Consider the following 27194-nt stretch of genomic DNA (forward strand, 5'->3'; position numbering starts at 1 on the left):
TAGAGATGTTGCTGTTTATTCCTCCTCATGAACACTAGTGCAAATATGGGCAGAGTAATCAGTTGTCAGTGGAAGCTGGCATTCACCATCCTCATCTGTTCTGGACAGCACATGATTTCAAGAATCTAACATCTAATGAAGAACAATAACATACCCTGCTCCCCAGTCCCTACCAAGCCTCTCCACCAAGCTACAGCAATACAAAGAGTATGTGCATATCCTCAGTTAACCACACAACTGAGACTGCACTCAAAAGTCAGAGTAGCTCATTGACTACACTATTCACCCTCAGGTATGCCAGGTCTGAGCTCCAGGTTGGAAAGTGCACGTAGGTGGCTCACCGGGCTATAATTAAACTTTCATCCCACATTGCAGATTCAATCCGAGAGCCCTCGACTCTCCCTGTTGCCACAGTGTACCTTTAGGATAGGCTCTGACTCAGCAACATTTAAAGACATGACAGCCAATGTTGTGACATGGCCTGTTTCTGACTACAGATCATGTATCACTGCTGTATTTCTCTTTAAAACAGCTCTTTCCTCCTTGCCTTAAACCTCGCCTCTTCCCAGCAGCTTGCAGAGTTTCTGTGCAGCATTCCTAACCAGGCTGCACTGAGTGCAGCTCGGGACACAGTCCACTCTGTATACTCTCTGGTATTTATTTTTCAGCTCTCTTAGATTATTAAAGGGAGAAAAAAGGCTCAGAGGTGTTATTTATTCAATTCAGAAGCAACCCGTTATCACTGTGTTACATTTCTAACATGCAAACACCACTACACAGCACCAGGAGGGAATCCGTTATCCCTGAAAAAGAAATTACATGCTCTTTTGAAATCAAAAGAAATGCCCTGCTGTCGATGAATATATTCTTGGTTACAGCACAAGGAGGAAGTTTTCGCTTTTCCTCCCCCACCTCTCATCCAATTTTCTTCCCTGGGGTTGTAGAGTATGAGATGAGCAACGTGACCTTGCAATGACAGAATTTTAATGTGTGACTGGTGCACCAAAAGCAATGCAGCAGTATTTCTCTTCTCAGTGTTGCTATGTACACTAGACATTTATGTAACACTGCTTCTCATCCTCAAGGCTGTCCTTACCTAGGGTCAGCAGCAACAAACACAGAATTTATTTAGTCAACTGTCAAAGCTACTTACAGCTAGAACAGAGAACTACATGCTCCAGTATTGTGGTGAAGAGGAGTTAACAGGTTTCCCAACCCCAAAGCTACAGAACAGTAGTAGATGTTATTTTGAAACAGAATAACTAGAAAGAGTCAATGGTGGGTTTATTTCAAATAAACTGCTTATTTCCAAAGTGTTTACTAAAATATACTAGTTTTCTTATGTGCTTTAGCACCGAGTTGTGAATAGAAAGGCAATGTCTGAGAATATTAGTTCTCAAACCCCAGGGAGACTTTGTATCCACATCCAGACAATGGGGTTGTTTGTAATTTCTGGAGTTGAGAAGCCAGGAAGAATGTCACCCTTTCTTTCCAGGTTCAAAGTATTTCATTCTGCTCATTGCTGGCATTCATCGTGCTCTCCTGCCCTCCTTGGTTTGCTCCTCAGCAGTTGACAGCAGTTTACCTGAAGCTTCAGGAGCTACTCTTGGTGTAACAGTACAGATCATTAGGAAGAAAGTGCAGATTTTGGACTGTGGGATGGACAGACTTTCCCAGGAAGAAGCATACAGCATGTATTTTTTTGCAAGGTCTGACATTCTCAGAAATCCAAGGGCTCTGTTAAGAGGCAGTCTACAACTGGGATGGGTTGATTTCTCCAGCTTTGTCTCCATGCCCCTGTAACACTGGAGGAGTTCCACTGCTGTTAGTACAGCACCAGCAGCTGTCTCTTACAAGTTTGATCCTTCTAGTGAACATAACACTTCAGATATGGCAAATTTGGAGATGTTCATAACTTCAGAGGAAGTGCACAGCAAACACAGTACCAAACTGGATCCCATCTCTCTTACAACATGGGTGATACAACTAGCAGGATACTAAACCTTCACAAATATTCATTCAGCTCTTTATAGAGCAGTATTTGTTGTTCAAAACCTTTGTGCAGGAGCATTCGCTATATGTGACAGTCCAGCAGAAAACTCAGGGTTCAACCCTAAAAGATGCTGGCTAATTAATCTACTGTAACTACTAAGGAAATTCCAGAGTTTCTGGGATTTTGTATGCTTGGTACAAAGCATTAAAATATCAGGCTCTTTAAAGGAATGAAGAGTCTCATTTCAGCTCCATGTTTTTCACCAGTGCATCACTACAGTGGCCTTAATGAAATACACCAGCAGCAGAGATGATGCAAATCCCAAATCACCGTTCACCGTTGAGTCATCAGCTGCATTATATATAACCCTGAAAAATGTACATTCATTGCAGAAAAGCTCAGTTCAGCACAAGCACCAGTGGCATTTTGATTAAACCTTGCTGTTAAATCCTCTTTGTTAAAACAATAAAAACTGGTTTTATTTGTGAGGGGTGGGAAATCTGCAGACAAATCAGAGGCATAATCCAGAGAAGAACAGATCCAGTGGATCTTAAATCACACTGGCATGTTTATGAAATGATTGCCAGGCTGAAGTGAAAATTAATCTCCCTAGAAGCCCTTTTATTTCTAAAACAAGCAAACATTGCATTTTAATAACCATGTCTCTTCTCTGAATTGTGGAGCTTGAACTGCTATCGGCAATGACTAGTTAGCCTCCTGCCTGCTTTTCTAGGCAATGTCTTGTAGTTTTAAACTATAACTTGGTGCATGAGTGTTGGGTAGAGGCTTTTCTCATAGGCTGCTGTTCTAAAAGCAAATCTTTAACCAAACTGTTACTTCTCTGCTCTGATGGGTTGTTAGAGCTGAATTACTGTTCCCAACATGCCTGGTCTGACACTCATATTATCTGCCCCTTCCCAGCCAGCTCCAAATTGCTTTCTCACCTATGTGCTACAAACATTAGAAGCAAAGGGATGACTGCACTTGCTTGCACTGGTTGCAAAGTGCGCTCACAGGTAGGTCCGTGCTTATATCAGATTGTGCATGGATGAAAGTATACACAGTACTTCTCTCAACTGCAAGGCACATCTGCTAACAAGATAGCTAAAGATCTTGCAACCAAACGATGGAGATTCAGTGCTGAGGGAGTAAGCCCACGGTCAGGATGCAGTGGAACTGAATGTACGCAGTGCTTTCATACACATCTTCACATCAGGCTTGTGTGGGCAGGAGTCTTCAAACAGAGAGGGTTTATCTCTTCTCCCTTTACAGCAACTGTTCTCTAGTCACTTGTGGCAAAATCATCAGCATTTTGCAGAAAAATGGATTTGGCTGAAAACTTTCTACCTTAAGCAGTGCAGTCATCGGCCAGGTGTCTGTGGTATACAGTGGTGTCCTCTCCCCAGCCCAGGCTCAAGGTTGTATGTTGTGATCTCTCACACTCCTTTCAGTCCTGTCTCCTAGAAGAGCAGATAAAAGACCAAGGAAGAACTCCCATGCTATTAGTACCGTATGCTGAAATAGGGAAGCGTTGCTCCAAACTGAGGGCTGGAATAATCATCATGGAGGGACTGGCTGTCCTGCAGACTTCAGAGGTGAAGGTTGCTCCTCATCAGGCCTTCCCACGCTCCATCAGGGCTCACCTCTGCAATCCTTTGCTACACACTTACTCACACAAGTAGTCTCAGTGCTATGGGCATAGGATTTCCTGGGTAAATCTGATTAATTCAACTGTTAGCTGTGCAAAGCCCCAAGTCTCACACTGCTGTACAAGGGCTGGATTCCCACTGCAGGGAAAGGGCTTGGTTTCCATCACAGCATGAAAATACTCCTGGTTTAAAGAAAAATCCTGAAACATTTATGATGAATAAAACACCAAGATTTTGCTGAGCAAACACTGAGGCGTCTGAAGTTTTGTGTCAGACTGAGTGAGAAGCGGCAGAATACATGGTGGGATCCTTCCCCTGCCAGCAGGACACTTATGACAGATCGACTTACAGGACTCAGTTTAAAATGTAAAAAGATGTTCAATTACGTAAGTGCAGTTGATCTGTAAATGTGGAATTAAGTGCTGTCAGCCTTCACTTACTTGTCTGGCACCGAGTTAATTTTCTTGTACGCTTGCTTACAGAGCTTAAAAGAGGGCTTGGCTTGGGTTTGCAAGCTGGAGACACACTCAGCAGCATCAAGGACAATCCAGTTTATGGAAAGACTGTATTTATCATAACATCTGCCACTCCTGAAGCCAAGTCACAGTCACTAACCCTTAAACTTTTTGCTCCTCTAAAAAGCATAGCTCAGGGAAAAGGAAAAAAGCAACTGAGGCCTTTAGCCTTTTCCCAAACTTACCCTCACCTGGTCTAGCAACAGATCTTTTCACTGCAGGTGAACTGAAGTGATCCCAAAACATTAAGTCTCACAACAAAGGCAGAAAGGTAGACTGTCCCAAGCCTGTTTTACAAGCAGGCCTGCTGAGGTTGGTGCAGGAGAAAAGCAGAAAAAGGAGACCCTCGCTCTGCTTAAATCTTGCTCTGACAGCACTGCCTAATATAACAACAGGCATTTAACATACCTACACACAGTGCCAGCTCCTGCTACAGTGCAGAACAAGAGCACAGCACTGGTATTACTATTTTAATTATAAAGCTCTACCTAAATAGGAGCTAAGACAGAAAATGGAATCTGTTTTAGCAGAGAGCTAACTACAAAACTAGCTGCTCGTTATATGGTAATGGAACTGATATCTAACAGAGAGGAGATGTGAAGCCACAAAAACCCATCATGATCAGATGACTCTACACCATATTTAAAAACCACTAGATACTAGATCCTAAAGTGAGGGAAAAGATCACTGTCTGGTTGTGGCTAATAGATGCAGACATGATTTCAATCATGCTTTAAGTTAACTGCCAGCAAAAAAAAAAGCCTGCAGCAATATCCAATATCTATGCATTTTGCCATCAGTGTTATATTTATTATAAAACCCATGTAGGCAACATTAGAAATAAATCTTAATGATTTCAAAGGATGTAATCCTTTGCTGCATACCTCCAGTTTTACAGTGATGGATGAATGAGATCCAATGGGAAAATAATGATCTTTACAGCCTCAAAAAAAAAAAAAAAAATTAAAATCAGTAGCTGCAACGTAGGCTCCCATCTCACACTTCATTTCTATTTTGGCTTCTCTCCTCTAGGCTACATTGAGAATTCTCCTCAGAAGGAATATGTCCATCTCTGGCTCTTTCCTTCCCTCTTGAATTTCAAATTGGGCAGAGCCAGAGGTAAAAACTTCAGTGCAAAGTCTAGACACTGAGGAATATGTCCCCATGTGGCTTCACTGCTGCTCCTGCACCATGCTGCTCCACTGAGGGCAACTCCTGAGCAGAAGCTGCCAAGGCACAGACCAAACTCATTTTCACTAGTTCCACATACAACATGCTTATACACCACCTACTAGAAAAATGCTTCCCTCTGAACACTGATACTTGTAGATCCCTGCACAGAGTTTGTGTTGTGAGCTTAAAGTTAGTGTCTTATTAAACTAAAAAAGGTCTTTGCTGGAAACATGTCAAGCAAATCAAAGGCACTGTTCTAAGTACAGGTGAACCACAGGCACAAGAGATGCTGTGCCATCTTACACCTGTGTGTGCTGCAAGCACTACAGGGTACTGCTCCCAAGCTTCTGCTGGAGATTAAGGGGTAGGTTTTCAGCATGTGTAAAATGAAGCTGCTCTACCAAGATGCACTAGAATTATGCTTATTTATGCCACCTATGTGTCTGACTCCTGTTTAAATGCTCTCTTCTCAGCAAAAAAAGGAAAAGGGGGTAAAGAAGAAAAAGTTATAGAGTGCATGTTTCAACATCTAGCCCTTCCATGGCAACTATGAGCAGAGTGGAAATCAGCTGTGGGGAAGGGAAGGGAAGGGAAGGGAAGGGGAAGGGGAAGGGGAAGGGCTTAAATTTGGATGTTTCAGATCCTCCCCTTTGGAACATACTGAAACTATACTGCAGGTCCTGAAAGGTTTTCTATCTGCACACAAGATGCAAAGAGCCACAATAATGAGGGCTTCGTTCTTACTCTGCTGTAGATCTGGCCTGATCCTGCTTTCAGTGACATCAGTGGAAACAAGTGTCACTGCAGGGAACGTACAAAAAGGATCACAGTCAACCAAACGTATTCTGGAACCTCTAAAATTGGATTTCAACCTGCTGTGTTGTAAAATGCTAAGTAAAAGCATCTGAATACTTGAAGTATTTGACATTCAGAGCATGTGAGTGCAGAGTGAGTGCAATGTCCATGTTGAGCACATGGTATTATAAAACATCATATCTTGTTTTCTCCCATTAATCGCTTTTCTTGCACCAACCTGGCTGCATAAATCACACTTATTTTGCAAACTCAATGAATGCTGAATCAATGCAAGATAGAGAGTCCATGTACAGCTGTTTGCTTGCCAAAAGGCTGTGATTTACATCACAGTGGAGTCTCCCTACAGGTGTTACACAGTTGTAGTCACTTTTCCATAGGTTAACTTACATCTTCCCCATATTCCACCCTCTCTTTCATTCAGGGTGGGAATATTCACATCCATTACAAAGTAGACTAGTGAGAGTAACATTATATTTTAAATACAGAATCCCAAATCCGCAATGTATAAAATCTTTAATATGGAGAGTTTCCACCCCAAAGTCATGAGATTTGTATACCAGTAAAAGCAATACTCTTTGTAATACACTATGTCTTGTCATTTGGATTAACCTGGGGTTTGGTTTACTGATCCAGCTTCAGAGGACTGAAGTGGAATAAGTTCAAACATTCCACAGAATCTTCTTCCATCAGCTTTTAAAACAATTGTGTCTCTCCCCAGCTTCTGTACTTTTTAATTAACAGAAACAACTCCAAAGAATCACTGCTGCCACAAATACTGTGCGAACGTGTTTAGGTTTGAGCATAAGCACTTATTAGTTGTTGGTATACTGCTGCATTCATCATTTTCCAAAGTCTTAAATAATCATAAATAAGAAAAATCTGTGCTATTCTTTGGTACATTTTTGTCTGTTTAAACCACAGCTGAACTTTTATGTTGTACAAACAAAAATTTGCACTTTTATCTTCTAGAAAGTCTTGCTAGTCCAACAGACTTTCAGCTGAAGGATTCTTTATTATACTCAAACCTTGTCCCATAAGAGTTGCTGCTGTTGCTCAGTTTGTGAAGTATCTTAGAGATTTTGTTCGGTCCACAACAGAAAACTCCAATGGTCTTCCTGTTAAAAAAAAAAAAAAAAAAGAAAAAAAAGTTATGACATTGTGAATAAACAGTAACTTCTAATGATAGACAGAATTGGATTCTGGCCTCACTGTATTATACATAAGCCAGCTATGCAGAGATTATAAGGTGAGAACAGCTCACTAGATCATGTATTTAGTATTACTGGAGCCACCAAGTATCCCCACAACAAGCCCTATTACTTATTTGACTAAGACAACTCTTAGAAAAAAGGTGTTTCATCTTAGTCTCAAGACACCAAGTGATGAAAAATTACTACTTCTCACTCCAATTTCTTCCACGATTAATCACTTTTTTTGCTAAAATGTGTCTCACTGTAATGACTTCATTAGTGTAACTCGTGATTTACACCAGCAGGAGATCCAGTCACTAACAGTGATTCGTTACACTAATGAAAACAGAGCACTACTAACCCATGATTATTTCTGGCAGCAGCAGAATAGTTTTACCACTTTAGTTTCACATTAGCATGCAATCTTTCCCTTAACAGCTATAACAGAAAGTCTTACGAAAAGCCAAACACAGAATACGATCCTTGTTCATCATCCACAGCCATCTGCCTGGATTCACTAGCTAACCTGACTTTTTAACACCACTCCACTGACAACAGCTCTTTGCTCTCTAGTCACCTGAAATAAAGGCTGTTAAGTCAGACTCACAGTCATACAGCCAGCATCTAAGGGCTCAGAAGAGTAGCCAGCATCAGGACAGGGCACATCCAGAACAGCAGGGCTGGGCTGTTCATGATATTCATCACCTCCCTTTTTTTTTTAAAGATTAGAGAAGGAAAAGGAAGGAGCAAGGAACGAGAATGCGGCACTGTTTCTTCTATATCAGAAAAAAATAAATGTCTTCATCTTCCTGCTGAAATTGTGCCACTACAGAGAAAGATCTTAAAGATTTATTGGAATGGAGAGAGAGCACACGAGAGGGAACATGGCTCTAACTATTGTGATCTACAGCACTCGCCAAGAGGCTGGAGACTTGCATTCTGGTCCCTGCCTCCAGGACTGTTTCAGTATTATATCCAGTAACTATTTAATATAAAATATTTTAGCACAGGCAGCATAATCAAATGCACAGTTTAAAGCTGCCTGTGTATGTGTTTGGTGAGAGAAGGGAACTAACACATATAAGATGAAATCTTTGATGCATACTGTCAAGTGTATGTGCCTGACGTTAGGCAGCAGTTCGAACAGCATGGCAGTCCACGCTGTTGTGCATAGCACAGCAACACTGGCATGGTGCAGCTGAGGACTCAAACATCAAAAGAGCATTGCAAAGTTACGCAGGTAACTGCAACAGTGTCCTTGTGTGGGCACCTTACAACACCGACTTCAATTGATTTTAATTTCTCATATCAATCCCTGGCAAATAATCGTAACATACTTTTCTCACTCTTATGTATATCTATTAAACGTTCCTGTCCTGGCAGTACTCCTTTTAATGGCAAGGAGTATTTTGTTGGTGGCTGGATTTGTAGAAATAATGAGAGCACTATTGCTTATTGCTCTCAAATAAGATTCCTCAGCACTTACAGACTCTGAACACCCTTTGATCTGTGCACATTGGAGAAAAAAGGTACATGAGTTGCCCTCAAGAATCTGTCTTCTACTGTGTATTTGAGAGAATTAATGTTGTTTGGGTTTTGGTTTTTTTTTTTTTCATTAGCCTAATTAGTACAGACAACTGATAAACAGAACTCAGAGTTCATCTGTCTCCCTTTCATTATATATATATATATATATATATATCCCCCAGACCACAGAGTGCTAACCTGTTCCCATCTCAGCAACATCCTTCCAAGGTACACACAATTTTTGGTTAGAAAACAGAATCACAGAAAAGTTAAAGGTCTAAGGTCGCACAAGAGACCTGTGGCTACGAAGGTCTCCTTAAACCCAGCTGACCCACTGTGCCATGCGATGAGCCAGAGGCTCTTGAACTTCCTTCCTGGCATCCCCACCATCAGCATCTCTTCTGGACATCCCTCCACACACCACTCACCTCCCACAGATCACGCCCCACATCCTCCCTCACCTATCCCCCCACTTCCCTGCTTGCAGATACCTTCCTCCCTGCCACGCTTGGTCCTGCTCAGTTACAGTGACCACAAGCAAGCAGGGAGCTGAAAGCAGCTACTACACAGAGCAGCACACTACTACCCTGAGCTGATGGGCTTTAATTGCGTATTACTTGTTTGGGTCAATGGCTCACTTTGTTGCTCAAATGAAAATAGGCACGTATGTCTGAAAATCTTCATAAATACCATTAACATGTTTACAATTAGGGAAACTCTGTTTAAGGGCCATTCTTTGTAACAATTCTAAACTTTGATATAGGATTTTACTCATTCAGAGCACTAAGCAAATAACTCTTTACAGTTACTACAGGATGAGTAGGTCAGCACATATTTTTACATCCATTTTATTAACACTAGGAGATGAGGGAGAGGTGAAATACTTTGCTGCCTAGAGAGGACAGAGTCAGGACTTGAAATGTTTCAGTTTCAAATCCCACATTCATTTCTAGAGAGAGGTTTCTCCTTTCAAGTGCATGAGAAAGTATCATGGTGCTCCATGCCTTTCTCTTCTACAGATACTCATGCCTTTTTCTAGGTCAGTCTCAGTCTGGAAAAAAAGCACACATCCATCTGACCTGAGCAAAACTGAGAAATCGTGGCAGCTAGGGCATGTGGTGTAAGCTTTTGATCCAGGACACAACTGAACAGGAACAAGGCTGCTGTTCCATCCCCAAAAAGAGAGCATGAAAAACAAGATCAGTAATTTATTATATAAACTGTCCCAATGCACATCGCTGGGACTGCGGGTGTCATATAAAATACCAACAGTAGATGGCATGCGTCTGCTCCTCTTAGTCCAGAAGAAAGAACTGGCAACCTGATGCTGGGTTGTCCCATGTCACGCTCTGAAGGTCTGGCAAAGCTCAGACACTTACAAATGCACTTTGCTTATTTGGGACCCAAACAGCAACAACAGCAACAATTCACAAACCACAAACCAATCAGATGGCTAAAACGATGAGAGGTTTGCCAGCTGCATGTTTATTTACACATGTCTTCTACTAAAATCACAGATAAAAAAGTGGAAAATATCTTGGCTGCCCATAAACAAGTCCAAGGAGATGACTGCAAATACATGTGAAAGCCTGAACACTGGCACCAGATGTTGAAAACAACTTGGTTGACCTGTTTTGGTTTTTGGGTGGGTTTGGGGTTTTTGGTTGGTTTGTGTGGTTTTTTTTTTTTTTTTTTAATCTCCATATTGCAGAAGGGTCATTTAGGTGGAAAGTTACAGAGAAATAAGAACAGAAATAAAGTTAGTAGACCATGAAACTGGACTATAGTGAAAAACTGAAGTTCCCATCTCATCCAGGGAAATAGGACGAATATTCACCTACAACAGGTGGGGTTCTGTGGGACCAATCATGTTAAAACTACATCTATAAATACAGACCTGTATCTATAAACCCAGAAAAAGGGGTGACAAAGGGTGAGGAAGCCTACATCTTATCAAGCTGCAGGATAATCAAAAGAGTCAGAACATTATTTAGGTACTAAAAGACACCTTGCTTGGAAATGGTGGCACAATTTAAAGACCTGATGTGAAAATGCAGAGGAAATGGTACTTGAAGTCTAATTAGGAGTAATGTGATGGAAAGCACAAAAGAAAAAGCAAGTATGACTACCACTAATAGCTTCAGCTATATTATGTGCACTTACAGTATTGCAAGGAAGTGGCAGAAGCCTCATCATTCTCATCTTTTAAAATTGCATTCACACAGTTAAACAAAAAAGACATTAGAACGGAGCATAAAATGTCAACAGTTCTCTATGCAGAGGACTCTGAGTGAGAAAGTCAACTTTCTTCTCTGATCTATTTTCCTTTATTTTCCATGGTGCTTTACTGCAAAACCCTTCTCTAAGTGATACTCATTTCCACAGTTGAGAATCCTGCCCCTCTGCCCCTCTGTAGCAGCCTTTGGGGCATCCTGGCAAAGGACCCTGGCAAAGGACCCTGTTCACAACATCCTCTAGAACCTGAATCAAAGATACATACTGTCAGTGGCTTATATTGCCAACAGTGATAGATACTGACACTCAGTATTTCTCAAGAACCAGCGCTCAGTGTCCCCGTGTCATATCCAGCAGAGACGTGTCAATAAGCCATGGGCAGATGTTCACTTTACAAGTGCAACAGAGGACAGAAAACTCTCGAGGGAAAGTTCTGCAGGTGAACATGAAAGCTCCTCTCAGCCTGGTGCACACAAATTACTATCAACAGCTACTGAGGTTGGTTTTCTACAACCCCACTAATTTTTCCAGAAGTGGATTAAGGAAGATTCACATAATCTCTTCTACCAGATCAGCTTTTGAGGCAAAAAACTGCCTGTGGGGGGTAAAATACTCAACTAACAAAGCTGGATCTGGACAAAGACATTCCATAGTCCAATTGCATGTCTTCTCTGGTTTACAACCGCCTTGTTTCAGACCATAGTATGCTTGCCTAGCACAGTAAAAAGGCACTGCCAGGTCTTAAGAAAGAATAAAAAAGTGACAGGAATCTCCAAAGACAATATATCCTCTGAATAAAACCAATATAGAATAGTAAAGTTCTTCCTTGTGCATTTTGTTAGTAAACCTGCTCTCTAATTCATGAAAATTATAGAACTAGTAAACAATTTTAAAAAACACAACTTCATCCACAAAACAAGCATATGTTGCAAGGAAGATATTGCCATGGACAAAAGCATACGCAGTCTCTGTGCAGTGAGATGGAAATCTATTACTTTTATTTTCTGGGCCACTGAATATCTTAGCTGCATGAAAAGATGAACTGTTCTGAGTTAAAAAAAAAAAAAAAAATCTTTCCGTTTGTACAAGCTATCTCTCACAGCAAAATATTAGCTAATTTCAACATCAGTAGCTAAAACATTACACTCCAAGATAAAAACCAAAAAATATTTTTCATACAAACATAGCTAGAAACAGAGAATATCCCCAGCCTTCAAACTGTGGCATCCTCCAAGCAGACTGGTACTTACCGCCTGTTACACTTTGCTATTTCATCAAAAAGGAGTCTCCACCGGGGTCGTCCAATCAAAAGCCTCGAGTTTAAAGCTTGATATTTTTCACCAATTATTTTCTGCAACAAACAAAAAATTCCATTCTTCCTGATTTGCAAATTGCCTCATATCACCCAGGGCTCCCATTTCTGACATTGGCTGACTTACCATATCGCTGAGGTATAAAACCTGAGCACAAGAATCAGACAGTTGTGATTAAAACTGCAGCCATTTCATGCACCAATACCTCTGCTCACTGTCTTTTCAATGGCTCTCCTTGGTGTTCGTTATACGTTGTTCCTCATGCAGCTGCTCATTAATCTCTCCATTACTTTTAAACCAATTTATTTAAGCCATAAAAAAATAACCACACTCCTATTATTCATTCCCTCATTGGCTTTTAATGCTAAGCTGGAAGAAACACTGCTGATGCAAAAATCATATTTCTGTCTGAAGTCTTTTTTTTTAAACTTTGTACAAGTAACTATTAAGATGACTAGGTCTGAAAAAGTAACAAGGGAAATCTTACGTTTCTCTCCAAGAGTAGTTTGCCAGCTGTTTTGAGCTGCTGTAACAGCAGAAAGAAGCCAAAATTGCTCCCCGGATGGAACCCAACCCCTTCCAGCAATGCTAACTCACCAGCATTTTGATAAGGTCAAATGCCCTTCCATTGCAGGGCATTACCCTTCCTTGGTTTTCTGACCTGATGTGATAGGAAGGTAGAAAGTTACATCTTGTCTAGACTCCCACGGCCACTCCACTGCTGAACAACCTGAAACATTGTTCCTACCAATGCAAAGAGAGTCTTGGTTAACTCATCCTCGGTTGGCCTTTGATATTCAAGAGGCACTTGCTGAAGGATGAGCTTCACTCCCTGCTGTTGCACAAGCATGCTACTCATGAGCAAAGGGAGCACAAAGCAAAACTGCTCTCATTTGTGCAGTCAGCACTTTGTACTAACACCAGTGAACACATAAGCTCTGTGGCAATGGAGAGTTGAGTTTAATTTCTCCTTGAGACATTATGAGCAGCATTATGGATCATGCCAGTTTTGTTCAAGAGCCACAAAAGAAAAGTGACTTTAAAGAAAGAATTAAAACAAAGGTGACCTAATAAATTCAGTAGCTGCTTGATACACAATATTAGAAAACTTGTTTTGAATTGTCTATTACAATCTTGTTGTGTTATTGCAATGGAGTCCTGCTTCAGGTTCTAATCTTAGCCTAAAAATTACATAACAGGTTCATCAATTAGTTATTTTCAGGCATCCTATTTCAATAGACATATGTCAGCCAGGCATTGGATTTGTGGAGCACTGTTCACAACTACTGTAGTTATCACATCATTTGGACTATTGGATAGTGTTCCTACCAGAGCTGTGAATGTTATGCTACCTCCACCTGACACCAGGAAGATCAAAACTCTTTGGGTATGGTTTCTTATGGCATTTCATGTTTTGTAGTAATTGTTAGGCTTGGTTCAGGGCCCACTGCAGTCAATGGAAAGCTTCCAGACCCAGCAGGGCAAAGAATCAGGCCCAAGCTCACATGCGAAATAATGTAAAATGAAGATCATAAGCATAAATAGCTATGGGAGATGCCAAGAGCTGGGGAATTAGCCCAGCTTTGGGGTCTGTAATACATGGCAATTGACAATTCAGTAGAATTTCCAGTCTCATGCATCAAGAAATTTGTAACTTTTGTCTGTATTTGAGGCAAAGAAATCCAAACCTTTTACAAATAGCTAGTTTCTCTCAAAATATTTATTTGAAAAGATTTGAGCTTGCAAACTCCTAGAAATATTCTGTTTTGATTCTTAGCCCAGAAATGATGCAGATTTCCCATCAAACACGGCCAACTGTCTGGTCTGTGGCCTGGCCTGGAAGGACCTCTTTCCTAGAAAAGGAAGATATGGACTTCTGCCCACATCTAATCAAGTTAGGACTACTAGACTAGATTTTCTTAATGCTGTGGGGATGGACTTGCTCTCTTGCCCTAGTAATGAATCAGTCACTTGAGTTTATGGCTGAATTTCCTGCTTCTACCATCTGCAGTAATTCTCTTTTGCCTTTGACTGACAGTTTGCATTGTCTACTACCCCAAGTCTAGTTTGGTTTACAAATACCATTTAGCCACATACCTGTATTCCATCTGTTTGACTGAGGTACAGCTGGATATTTATATAATCTGGTCGATTCTCCTGCCAAAGCTGGGAGGACAATAAAAACAGCTAGTGAAATAATATCCCTTCTCTTAATGTAAGTGTAAAGTCACTTGTGCCTACTATGCTGAGGGACATGGGTTTCAGCATCAGTGAAGTAAGCTTTTTAATGAAGCAAATACACTTGCAGAGCAACCCTCTGTGAACTCCAGAATGTTGCACACCATGCTTTGTACAAACTATTATTTTAGGAAGCTACACTGCTCTTAAAATCCACCTGAAATGGTAAATCCACCTCCTTTTTCTATCTGTCTACTAGTCAAGTAGCTGAAGGCCACCCTAACCTGCATGCTCTTCCATCTCAAAAATTTCACAGAAAAGTGTCCAGACTACCGGCACATGGCAACACTATGCAATGAAATACTGGTGACAGATACTCAAACTGTTTTGTGCACTCCAAGAATAAATGGAGTCTGGGTCAGGTGGCCCAAGTGGAAGTACTACTGGAGCTCCCGTGTTTTGAGCAAGGCTGCCTTTCTCAACTAGCATGCCAGTTGCCTGGTGTGGACATACCTTGCGTTTATTAAGTTGTCAGTACCCCTCCAAACAACACCCATTACCTTGTTATGTAACATACAGAGCAGATCTGCAAACCAGCGGAAAGATTCAATGTCCCTGCACACCCAAATGAAGTAGAGTCTTCTGAGCTTGTAGCATTGCCAGCCGTCACTTGAAAATAAAATGTTTGGGTAATTAAAAATTATCATTTAAAAAGGAAACATTAATTAACGTGCTTTACATTCATTAGTGGAAATGTGAGTTTCCATTAGAAGCTAACTGCTAAGTTGTTCTTCATCCTATGATACATCAGACACTGAAATGACCAATGCAGCCCATTAGGATGATCCTGAGAATATTAAATCTCTAGCACAGAGCTAACACCCTTCACAGATCCTGTTTCTGCATTAGGAAGTTGTCAGCTATACAGATGATTTGGGCAGTGAATATGGATTCATGAATCATCATTAAACTTTTATTTCAAAGCAAAGCAGACATTCTAAGTTCAAGTGTATTATGTCAATTCTTTACCAGGTTTATAAAGCAACCCATAAGAGGAAAATATTGATTGACAAATGCAATAATGTCAGGACTTAATTCTGCCTTTATCTGTGAAAGGCTCTGGTTGATTATAATTAATACTGTAGCGAAATCACAAAGACGAAATCAAATTAGAGCTCTATTACATTAGGGAATTGTGTGATCTATTGCAGTCCTCAGAAAATGCTGGTGGGTAATGTGCAGTCGTGGGCAGATTCTGGCATTGCGTTTAGTAAAACAGGACTCTCATGTCTGATTTCTAATTCAAATAAAACACAAATATAGCACAAAGAAAGGATTGGAATGAACTGGGGAAGAAAATAAAGTGAAAAAAATCTTGATGATTAATGAGTTCAAATAAAGCACAAATATCCAGGAAGTATCTTCTTAGCTGGCCAACACTGTTTTCTGTTGTTCTAATCACTGAAATGGTCAGTGTGCAGATTGTTTCCTCCTTTTCCTCCTAAAATAACTGTCAGATAGATAAGGCCATAGCTTGTCAACTTCAAACACTAGTTCCAGGAGCCAACTGCAATCAAAAAGTTTCATGACACATCTCACCATACCCATTGTGCATTATTTCAAACTCTAGTGTTGCTGGCATATCCAGCAAGGGTATAGTATTAATAGCTCTACATAAGTGATGGCTTCAACCACTGTCTTACCTCCTCATATCCTTATCCTCCACGGTAAGCCTGAGAAGCAAGGATGGAGACATTCTCAGCAGCTTGTTGAGGCTGAGAACTCACCTTTTGTGCAAACTCCCCATAGAGGGAAAAAAAGTACTTTAAGACTTCAGAGTACAGTGTCTTTCAAGTCCTGTTTTCAGCTTCATTATTTGACTTTTGTATTTGTAAACTGTTGACCTGAATCTTTTTTCTGACTGCCTATACTAACACAAGCCTTTAGGAAGGGTCACAATCTGGTCAGATGTGACAAGATAACTGTGAGCAGTAGCAAGGAAAATAAGTGCCTTTCACCATAAAAAATGATAAAAGAAGAGAAAAATGCCAGGCATTTTGTATTGAAATGCTGCAGTTCAGTAACAAAACACCACTCTCCGTGATGAAACACTGCACCTGGACAAAGAGGCTGGATTGCAAGAATTCATGAAACAAGTCAAGTATAGATTTAAAATAACACCTCAGACACATGCTTGGGTCTACCTCCAGCAAGATGTATTATGGAATAAAGGTGCAATCCCCCATTACAACCAAATCCACACATATATAACACTTCTTGTGTGTTTCTATGTTACCACTACCCATAATAACAGCAATTATTTACATATTCTTCTGCATGCAAGATAGTAGCTTTCCTTAATGTAAGTTCTTTTTTCTTAAAAATAGAGCATAGGGTTCAACAGTTAAGTGGAGGGAAGGGCAGAAGCAGGAATGAAATTGTGTACATACAACAGGAACACAACTGAGCAGGAAACAAATGATTACATCAACAAGCTTCTGATCTCCCCAGACCTGCATGTCCTTGACAGAACAGGACTGGCCCTGCTGCTCCGCAGCGCTGGCATCATGAAGCAGTTTGCACGGTCACATCCACTGATTTCTGTTTCTAAGTCAGATCACCCACTAAAACACTGCTTTGTTGATGTTTAAATATTAAGAAGGGAAGCAGGCTAGAACTGTTCCTTTTCCCCAGAATCACAGAATGATTCCCCTGCATATTGTACAGTGCACAAGGGGAAGATTGGCTACAGATGCAGGTTGGAAGGCAATTTATGGCTTTATCCAGATAAAAGGACATTGAAATGGACATTTTGGACACTAACCTTCTGTGGCAATGTCTGTGCAAGTCCTACAGCATCTGATAACACACTAGCAGAGGCAAACATTACCTGCTGCTGGCCCATCATGATGATCTGTGACATTTTTGCTAAACTTTGTCAAGGATAATCCATCACAAGGAAAATGGTCATCTTATCCACATGGGCTCCAGGCTTTCAGCAAAAATGTATCCTCTTCTTGAGAGGATGATCAATACACTCTCAGGAAAAGACAATGAGGAAGCCCCAAATGGTCTTTAAGGGCTGCAGTTCTATGAGACAGCTTGGTGGGGCTGATAATTTTCAGAAGCACTCAGCACTGTCAGGTCCAGCCCAGATCAAGGACAAAAGAACGTGTGCAGCATCTAAATGCAGCTTGAACTTCCCTTCAGAGTTAGAGCTGGCCATTAGCACGTCCATCTTAGAGCAAATGCTTCAGTTGTGCACTGTAAAACCCTCTCAAAGCCAGCTAGATTTTCAAGGAAGGTTTGCTGCTTCGGTTGGCTGTTTATACAGTGTCTACAAAACAGGGATGCTTAACCTGTGCATGGAGCTCTTAGCCAATACTCTAGCAAAAAAAAAATTAATAAAAAAATCAACAGAAATCATAAAAGCAAGCTTGTTTCACACAGTGTAAGATTTGGTGGGAACCATGTTGCCAGTGTGACACAGAAGCAAGAGATTAAATATTTTGTCTGAATAGAATGTTGAAGACTTTAAATTAAAAAAAGAAAAAAAAGAGAAACAAAAAAAAAAAAAAAGGAAAAAAAAATGAAAAAGGCATAAAGGCAAACCTAAAATTTAAACTTTTCAAATGGAGTTAAACATCCAAATTCTATCTGAATCCAAGTTGATCCCTTTCCTTTAAAACCTTAAGCTTACACATTTACAGAACAGACCATCAGAGCTGGCCCCACATTTCCAGCAGAAAGACTGTCACAGGAACCTGACTCTCAAAAACGCACTATCATAGTCCATAGCCTCATCTAACTGAAGGGCTGTTACTACATTATTCACAGTCTAGGCTGGTGGCAGGGTATAAAGGCTAGTAACACTGTCCCATTCCAGTTCAAGTTCATTACTGGCACAACTCTGATGCAACTCTTTGGGTTACAAAGCCTGGATAAGATGATTTATGCTCTTAAGGGGACATCCCAGTTCTCTACCTCTCACCAAGAAATCATTCACTTATGCCAATGGAAGTTTTTAAATACTCTGAAAGTCTTTCTGACATGCACTACTACAGTAAATAGGGGGGAAATGTCTTTAAAAGGGTTAAGCTTACTTACAGCAGTGTGTTGAGTACTGATGCAAATGGAGTAACTCCAATACCTCCAGCCACGCAGAGGCTGACCTCGTAGTTCAGCGATTCCTCAAAGGGACTTCCAAAAGGTCCATCCACATACAGTCTGCAGAAAAAGAAAAAAGCACTTTTAGAGAAACCTGCTAAAAAGAGAGGAAAAAAAATGAGCTGGAATTAAAACTCTACAAAGAATTTGTTTCAAATTTTTATTAGTCTTGAGATGCAGAATGTGAAAAGCTTTTTCCTGGAAAGCTTTATGTGGAGAGAAGCCAATGTACAGGTGATAAGAAAAACTGTTATATAAAATCTCTTGGCACATTCCCTGATTAGACCAGCTATTTTTTAATCAAACAAGTGGAGGCAACTAAATTATGACTGCCCTTTGTGTCTGGTATTAGGGGCAAAGAAGGTGCTGCACTGGAAACAATAACAACTTGGTGAATTATATGAAGGAAGGAAGAGTTTGGCTAGGCCTGCCTAGAAGGTTCATCTCTTGAACATCAGGAACAGCTGACATGGACAAAGGGTTAAAGAAATCTGGTTTTCCCGGTTTCTCATAATGCTTTTCAAGGGACTCCAGGGAATAAATAAGAGGTGACACATAGCCATCATGCAGTGTTCAAGAGGAACAAATTAACATCTGTCTACTCCTTCAATTCATGTCCAGACCCTTGGGAATGTGATCTATGTGAATTATACAGATATCTGATGAAGAAGAAAAATCGCTCTACCCCTTTGACTCATGCCTCTCACTATTATGACCGTTTTGTCCACCTGCTTTTGAAGATTGTTTAGGAGACTGAGTCCCATTTCCAATGCATTTTGAGTATTTCAGATACTACTGGAAAGTCAGTTGACTATAATTTAAACATGGGCTTTTAGGCATCTTCAAATGTTTGACCTCCAAATCTTTTTTACACTGCTGAAAGTCTGACCAAGGTCATCCATAGATAGCTCAAAAAATTATGGGCTGCAAGATCTCCAATAAGAATCACATTACCCATATTCTACCTGTGGAATATCAACTGCATATCTTACTTCAGTAATAAATTTACATTTAGAAACTATTATAAGGACAACTTGAACAATACATTTAGACAAGGTCCATTCAGTGCATGAGTGGATCACTGGATCACCACATTTTAGTTAACCAGTGAATTTAGCAAAATGTGGTGGGACCAGCACTGTGTTCAGCAGTTCAGTGACTAGGTATCTGCTCACAGCTAGACTGACTGAGATCAGCCTTTGGCCTGAGTCCACAAAGAAGCTCCAACATATATTAGTTTTATACACACACATTACGCAACTAAGCCATGCATACTCTACGTCTAATGAAAGGCTTCTCCTTTATAACATCAGCCAGAGAATTAAAGGAAGAAGAGACTTGTCTTTTCCCAGGCAAGTTCTTCCAACCCTCATCTGATTCTTTCCTTAAGTTCTCAATCTGATCTATTTCTTTTAGTTTTGTTGTTTGACCCTTGGCATCTTACCAGTCAAGACAACATTTTGTCTGAGTATCTTTGGCCAATATGGTCCTTCCTAGGAAATTTCTTCTGGACCTCTGCTATTGCTGACATCTTAACGCTTCATATGTTAGGCTCCTTCTTCCACAGTGTCTTATCTAAACACAGTTAAGTATCTACTTTCTGGTGAATATGGCTGATCCTTAACTATTCCCTGTCTTAAAAAACTCCCTTTTTTGTCTCTTGGTGCCCTACCTTGAGAGAAAATGAGAAGACACTGGGCCAGCCACAGCCATCATCAGAAGGCAGTGGAATTGTGGGCAGTAGGTATTTTTAGGTAACCAAAATTCATCAGTAATATTCATAGCTAAACAATCTGAAACCTAAATATGCTTATTCTTATTTTTGTCCTTATATTCTGAAGTCACTATAGTATTCTACAAATGTTCTCTTGGAAAATCTCAAAGATTTTCAATGTCAGTCAGATTAGTTCCAGCATGATGAGAATACTAGAAAAACAAATTCACCCCTTACTTAGGACAGATAAATTCTTTTGCATGATGGACCAAGAGAAACTTAACTGGACATGTATATGTAATATAAACAGAAATTTAAGTTTCTTCCCATTAAATGTTTCCTGTTACATAACACTTTATACCCCATTTGCTTAACAAGGTTTATTTTTCCACTAATGAAATGACACCACTGCTGGTGCAGAGTGCATCAGTTTTAAGAGATCTTCTAAATATTGCACTGTTATTTGACTGAGGAGGTAAAGGAGCATCACTTATTTAAATAAGCAAAAGGAGAAATGTAGAGAAGCAAGTCATTTCTCTGAAATTAATCTGGCCCAGGGGACATTTTGAGAGAAGTCCACAAACATTATGAGTCTCAAGTGTATATCTCAACAGAAATACAATTTTCAGATATCAGAGTAGGGCAAAAATAAAAATAAATTTACTGGCTAACAAAGACCAGCAACTGAAGTCCACTGTCATTCCTGGCTTACCTCTTATACATATGTCACTCTAATCAGATCCTGCCTAGCTGGTAAAATCTGAAGAGCCACTCCTAAAGGTGTGAAGGGCATAAGCCAGAAGGAAATTCCTTGCATTTTGCACAAGCAGCAATAACTTTCATTTGGATATGCAAACTTGAAGCCAACATTTTTTGGGAAAAACACCATCAAACAAAGCAAAAGCAAACTAGCAAAGTACATTTTTCCAGAAATAACCACAGTGGATGTGACAATGGCCATATAATGCAGGGGTGCCACTTAGCAGAACTGCACTTAAGCCCACTTGAGGACTGTCTGAAGCATGTATGTATCTATGTCTGATCTCAGAAGGGACTAAGCAATTGCTGGAAAGTCTGAGTGCCACTGAATACCACTGACGTGATCAGGAGTTGAAATATAGAAAACTACATCTGGTCACCACAAACCAGTCAATTGTGGTGCATAATTCCATGCCAGAAATCCAAGAAACAACGAAAATACAAATAAATATGTATTTTGGTCAGATTGCTCTAGTTTGTGGCCCATTAGACCCATCTGGCCTGTAAAATATTTCTATCTGCCCACTGTGTCTTCCTCTGAGAGAGTGAGGAGCAGTTATTTGGACAGCAAATGCAGTCAGAGGAGCCAAGAGCCTCCTGCTGTGCCTGCATGTGGTCCAGCACAGGACAGCCAGGAGTTACCATTTCCAACTGTGAGAAAGAGAAATGGGGTGAAAGATGGAAAAATACTGCTACTGCTTAACCCACTCCACAAGACTGCCTGAAAAGACTGACTAAAGATAACATGATCTCCTTGGAAGATTTTGTTAGATGTCATAAACATGCACTATTTAATCCCATTTTACTGTGGGGATAACTAAAAGAAATGTGGCTCTGATGCCTTGATGGAAGTAGTCATTTAGGAATTGATCCTTTTATTCAAGTCAGTGGAAGAAAAAAACCTCCTGATGCCATATCAAACAGTGCAGTGATGAACAGAGCAGCGATTCAGTCATGGACTTTTTCAAAGATTATGCAACTTTCGCTTCCTGTCAACATAGTCCTCCTTTCATTTGGTAGTACTGAAAAGTTTTGCATAAAAGCAGTTCATTATTGCAAATGAAATCTCACAGCGTTCAATAAACAGACAGACAAGCCAAGGGGGTAAGGTGACTTCTTATTTCTTGAGTTGTGCCCCAGATACATCAAACTTCCATGCTCTTCTCTCCTGTTCCCCCAGCTTTAATTTAATTAACATGAAGGAAGGGAATGGAATTTTACTAAAAGTTTAGAAATTCCCCCTTCAGGCAAACTTGTTCAAATAACGAGTTGTTCTTTTCACATGTATTCATTTCCAGTCTTAGGAGTGCTCTCAGTTATTCTGGCACAATTTCTTAGCTCACAAACAGAAAAAAAAAAAAAAGTTCCTCAAAACAGAATGTATCACAAAAAATAGCAGAGCATATTATTAAAAAGCATCTTACAGATAGCTGATGAACATATTTTCTATTTAAAGCACACTTACATTCTACAGTACAGCAGTACAGAAATATCGCATCAAGCACCAAGACATCTTGTTCCAGTGCTGGGCAATGCAACTGCAACAACATGGGGCTGTCCCTAAACCCAGGGACACCATCTCAGGGACACAGGCAGCCGTACTGCTTTTGACACATAAGTTATTATCTTCCATAAGGAACTGTGGAGACACCTGCTCACACCTTGGTCAGACTTGGACCTCAGTGGCATGATTTGCTTCAGGGTATAGGTGCCCTTACAAAAATTTAATGCTTATATTCTACTTCACTACCCAACTGTAAATGCTGATATTACATTTTTTTCCAGGCTCTATGGGAGCTATTGCGAGACATCATCTGGGATATTAGTGAAATAACAGATGGATAGGGGAGTTAATTCAAGAGCTTGTAGGAAATTTTAACTAAAGTATCAGCATTTGCAAGCTGAACAAAATGCTTGGATACAAAGTACTGCATAGATCACAGAAAGTGAAGTCCTAGTCTGCCTGAAGTTTGCGGCAAACGCTTATGAAAGTCAACAGAGTAAGGATTTCTCTCAGCAATATGAGATTTTATATCCTTGGAGCAGTATTCAGTTTGTTACTAAAACCCAGGTGTAGATACCTTTGTGTAAGCATACTGAGTAAGTCAGCCTCCGATACAGTCAAAAGAGATGCGGTCAATACGGTTAATGGAGCCTAGAGAGAGATTCAGGATGTGATGAATTGTTCTCTGTGTCTACTGACTGTACTGACTCAGTTGAACAGGACCTTAGAGATCAGTGTCCGTCTGGAATGGCAGCTGAAGGCTAAGCAGAGTGGCACTAGACACCTAGCCTGAGGCACTTGAATCCAGACCTAGATATCCACTAAGACAACTGGAGCTTTGATACCTAGCTCACACACAGACACACACACATTGAGATGTCTTCACCTGGAGCTGAATCCCTCCCCTGATCCCCTATGAAAAATTGACCATGTCATTGACTTCTATAGGTTTTGGATAAAGTTCTCCACAATCACAACAAAATCAACTAAACAACCCTCCTCCCATGCTCGTTCTTCTCTTTAACTTGTCCTACCAAAACTTAGTATTGCCATGATGGATGCAGCCTGGGAACTCCAAGGAACCAACTGTCTGATGGCTGAAACAGTCTCCTTATGCTCTTCTGCTGCTGTAACTCATGTACCAGAGAGATACTATCACCAGCCTCCACCCCCATGTGATAAATATTCAAACAAGTGCCTTCATGTCCGCCCACATTGCCCTTCATGCCTGGGAGGAAATCTCTGTAAACATTTGCAGAGCTATTTCATTATCTCCCTTCAAATTCCTTCTTAAGACTCCTCTTTCCTCTAATATCTAAAAACCTGATAAACCAGAAGTTGACAGTAGTTAGGCTGCCAATGTGCTCGCCATAGCTCAGTCATATTCTAGCCCAGTACTGTCTCACTGTTTCCCTGAATTTTGCTGTCTGATTGTATCCATCTGTTGTCTCCTGTTCTTCTAGTTTAAGTTGGTTTGGTAAGGGTAGTCTCTCTGCTGTGAGACGGAGTGTATCAGGGTGGCTTCATTTCTTCATGTTTCTTCAGAGCAGTAGGATAATATAGATAAGCGAAGAATTAGTGGAAATGATCCAATTCTGAAACTTGTATCAGAGGCAAAGTTTCATATGGTAGGCTTGCAGAAAGTAACACTGACTACAGAAGTGTTCCAGACCACTATGGAGTCCAAGGCACAATTCACAGTTTTCAGTAAAAACCTAGCTACACCAAATTACATGATTTAATTTTTCAAAGCTGTACTTACTGCAATAGAAGATTTACAAATATTTTCTGCAGAAGAAAACAATGACAGCCTCTTCATTCTTTGAAGTCAACATATGACACTTCATGTCATTACTTAAAGCTCAATTAATAACTGTACGCTCTTGACACTATTTTTGCAGAGGGCTTGTGATTATAGACAGCATTTCAGTACCAACAATCTTTTACAGATGAAGAAACACCACTGAACATAAGTACATCATCCTTGGTTTGTATAGATTTCTGAAACTACAATGGCTTTCAAGGTTTAAAAGCGTAACAAAATGTGACATCTGGCATGTGAGATCAGATTCCCATGTGTTCTCCTGACATTGTGAGGGATGATGTTTTCATTACAGAAAACAGCAGCCCCTTAGACAAGTAAGCTTGCAAAACCCAGTGGTTCCAATTAATTTATATAGCATTTTGCGCAAGATTGCGAAGTGTTATGATTATAATACAGAATTTATTAGGCATCCTCTAATTTTTTTTAACAGCTTGAGTTTAATTTCTGATTGATTATTAATATTTTTTTCCTTTCAACTACAAACATAGTCTTACAATATGCACTACAGCTTATAGAAGTTTCCTTCTTTCTTCTACAGAAGTTGCTTCCTTTATCAGTTAGTGAAACATCCAATTATAACCATGTAGATGGCTCAAAACTCTATAGAATCAATTAGCATCAGATTTTATTCTCATAGAAACATGCTGAATTACTATTATTTTTAAGATTCTAGAAAAGCTGTTTGGTTTAGTAAATCTCAGTTCCATTTATTCCATCACCCTGGTTGGGCAAAACAAAATGAAATCTCCTGTTATTATACTCTTAAGGGCCCAGACATGACTGAAGAAGAATTTCCATTTCTACAACATCCTTAGCAAAAGAAGATATGTTGAAGGCATGATGACAAGGGCAAGAATGTGGAAAAGCAGATCAGTTTTGTGGATGAGGCTCCTTCTGTAAACCCTGAACTGAGATCCATGGTTTTCTATGAGACACTGTTCAGGTTCAGGAAGATCCCACTGGAGTAGGCTGGAACACTACAGCAGCAGAAGTTGTACAACTACCTATCAGGAGCTGGACTTGTAACAGAGGAATGAGGATGGTAGAAGAGGAAAAAAGAACCTCACAGCTATGAATAAAAATTTCAAAAAAGCATGGAGATAGAACTTCCACTGAAGGCAACAGAAAACAGACTTGCACAGCTGATGGATACCCTTATAAGCATGGCTCCTCTTTGTCCAGGATTCTAGAGCAATCTGAAGGCAATCTCTCAGACCAAGTTATTTTTCCTCAGAATAGAATAAAATTGTCTAAATATTGCCCAGAGTATTTACAGAGAACCCATATTTCTTACTACTCATTACAATCACCGGAGAGAAGCAATAGTTGAGACTACTCACTTCATTAAAAAGGTCTGTAAAGCTACTATGAGAACTACAATCAAGAATAACTATGTACTCAGACAACTTTGTTCTGTGAAAGTACATATACTTTCCGTATCAAATTCCTGGGTCAATATTTTTATTAATGTTGTATTAATTCTTCTCTATGGCAGCCTTTTTACCACCATTTTTATAAAATGTTTCTAAAACATATTTCTTAGATTAAAGATCACACATGATTTAATTTTATTATAGCGAGAAATCCAATTTTTCACTTATTGCCTTTACAAATTACAATATCTATTTTGTGAAATGCCCTGCCTCTCTATAAACTCGTCCTCCTACCAATTTTGGCTCAGCTAACGAAGAGAATAATAAAAATAAAAAGACGAGTATTTATAATGACTGCACCACCTATTGTAACTCACTCTTTGAAAATTTAGTTTGTTACATCATTAAGTGATAAGATGCTGCAGGCCAGCAATCACAATTAGGTTGAATGTGTTGGCTGCATTTCTCTACAACTTATTCGCTGGCACAGTAGTTATCAGCCCATCTCACTGCAAACAGTATTTCTGGGTAAGCAAAGTCACTTAGTCAAACCCATCTTTCTCTGGAAAATTCTCTTTGCAAGGAAACGTCTCTTACAGCTATATTTTTTTTAAGGAAAGATGGTCTCCATGAGACTCACATCCTATACAGGTCAGTGAATGTGCCTATAGGAGTAGGTTTCTTTCAGGGCAGCTTCATGAAGCAAGTAATTATTGTTTTGAGGGTCTGTAAAACATCTTTGCTTGAACTTAACTGACAGGAAGCCTAGAAAGAAATTCTCTAAATATTGCTCTGACAGTTGAGGAGCGAGGTCTGCAAGATAATAATAAGGCAACTCCAGATGGCTTCCAGATATTCAGTGATGTCCAGATAAGCTCATTTCACTAGGCAGACAGTTTCTTATGTGGAAAGGGATACAGAAAACCAGCAAGGTCAAAATAGCAAGAAAGAATACCTGCCAAACAGTAGTGAACTATATACAGTTGCAGTAAAATGGCAGATTAAGAACGAGATCACCCAACTTGGAGAGGAATTTCTGAAGTCAAGATAAGCCTATAGACGAGACTGAATACAGATTCATAGGCGGAGGCTTATCAAGCTACCAGAGAATATACTGCATTACATCATAGATGAGCTCAATGCAGGACTGACCATCTTGACCTCTTCGTTGTTTTTCTCTGAATATTCTCCAACTTCATATTTCAAGTTCTGTTTTTTAGAGTGAATGACCCATTATTGTCTGCAGTGTTCCATTTTCAGTCC

The 27194-nt window shown here is 40.0% G+C and overlaps 1 protein-coding gene across 3 annotated transcripts in view; it reads right to left on the bottom strand.

Annotated features, from left to right (window-relative positions):
• Positions 1-5971: 5971 nt before the first annotated feature.
• Positions 5972-27194, bottom strand: part of NOX4 (NADPH oxidase 4) — a 107882-nt gene continuing 86659 nt past the window's right edge. For all 3 annotated transcript variants that reach the window (XM_026848123.1, XM_026848106.1, XM_026848115.1), the window contains 5 exons: positions 18697-18816; positions 15150-15258; positions 14509-14577; positions 12349-12449; positions 5972-7261 (listed from right to left, as the gene is read on the bottom strand). In XM_026848123.1, the coding sequence (XP_026703924.1) occupies positions 7141-7261; positions 12349-12449; positions 14509-14577; positions 15150-15258; positions 18697-18816 (520 nt within the window). In that variant the 3' untranslated portion in view covers positions 5972-7140. The remainder of the gene's footprint in view (positions 7262-12348; positions 12450-14508; positions 14578-15149; positions 15259-18696; positions 18817-27194) is intronic.

This window comes from Athene cunicularia (genome assembly GCF_003259725.1).
Source record: "Athene cunicularia isolate RWA chromosome 1 unlocalized genomic scaffold, athCun1 chr1_part1, whole genome shotgun sequence".
Classification (NCBI taxonomy): Eukaryota; Metazoa; Chordata; class Aves; order Strigiformes; family Strigidae; genus Athene; species Athene cunicularia.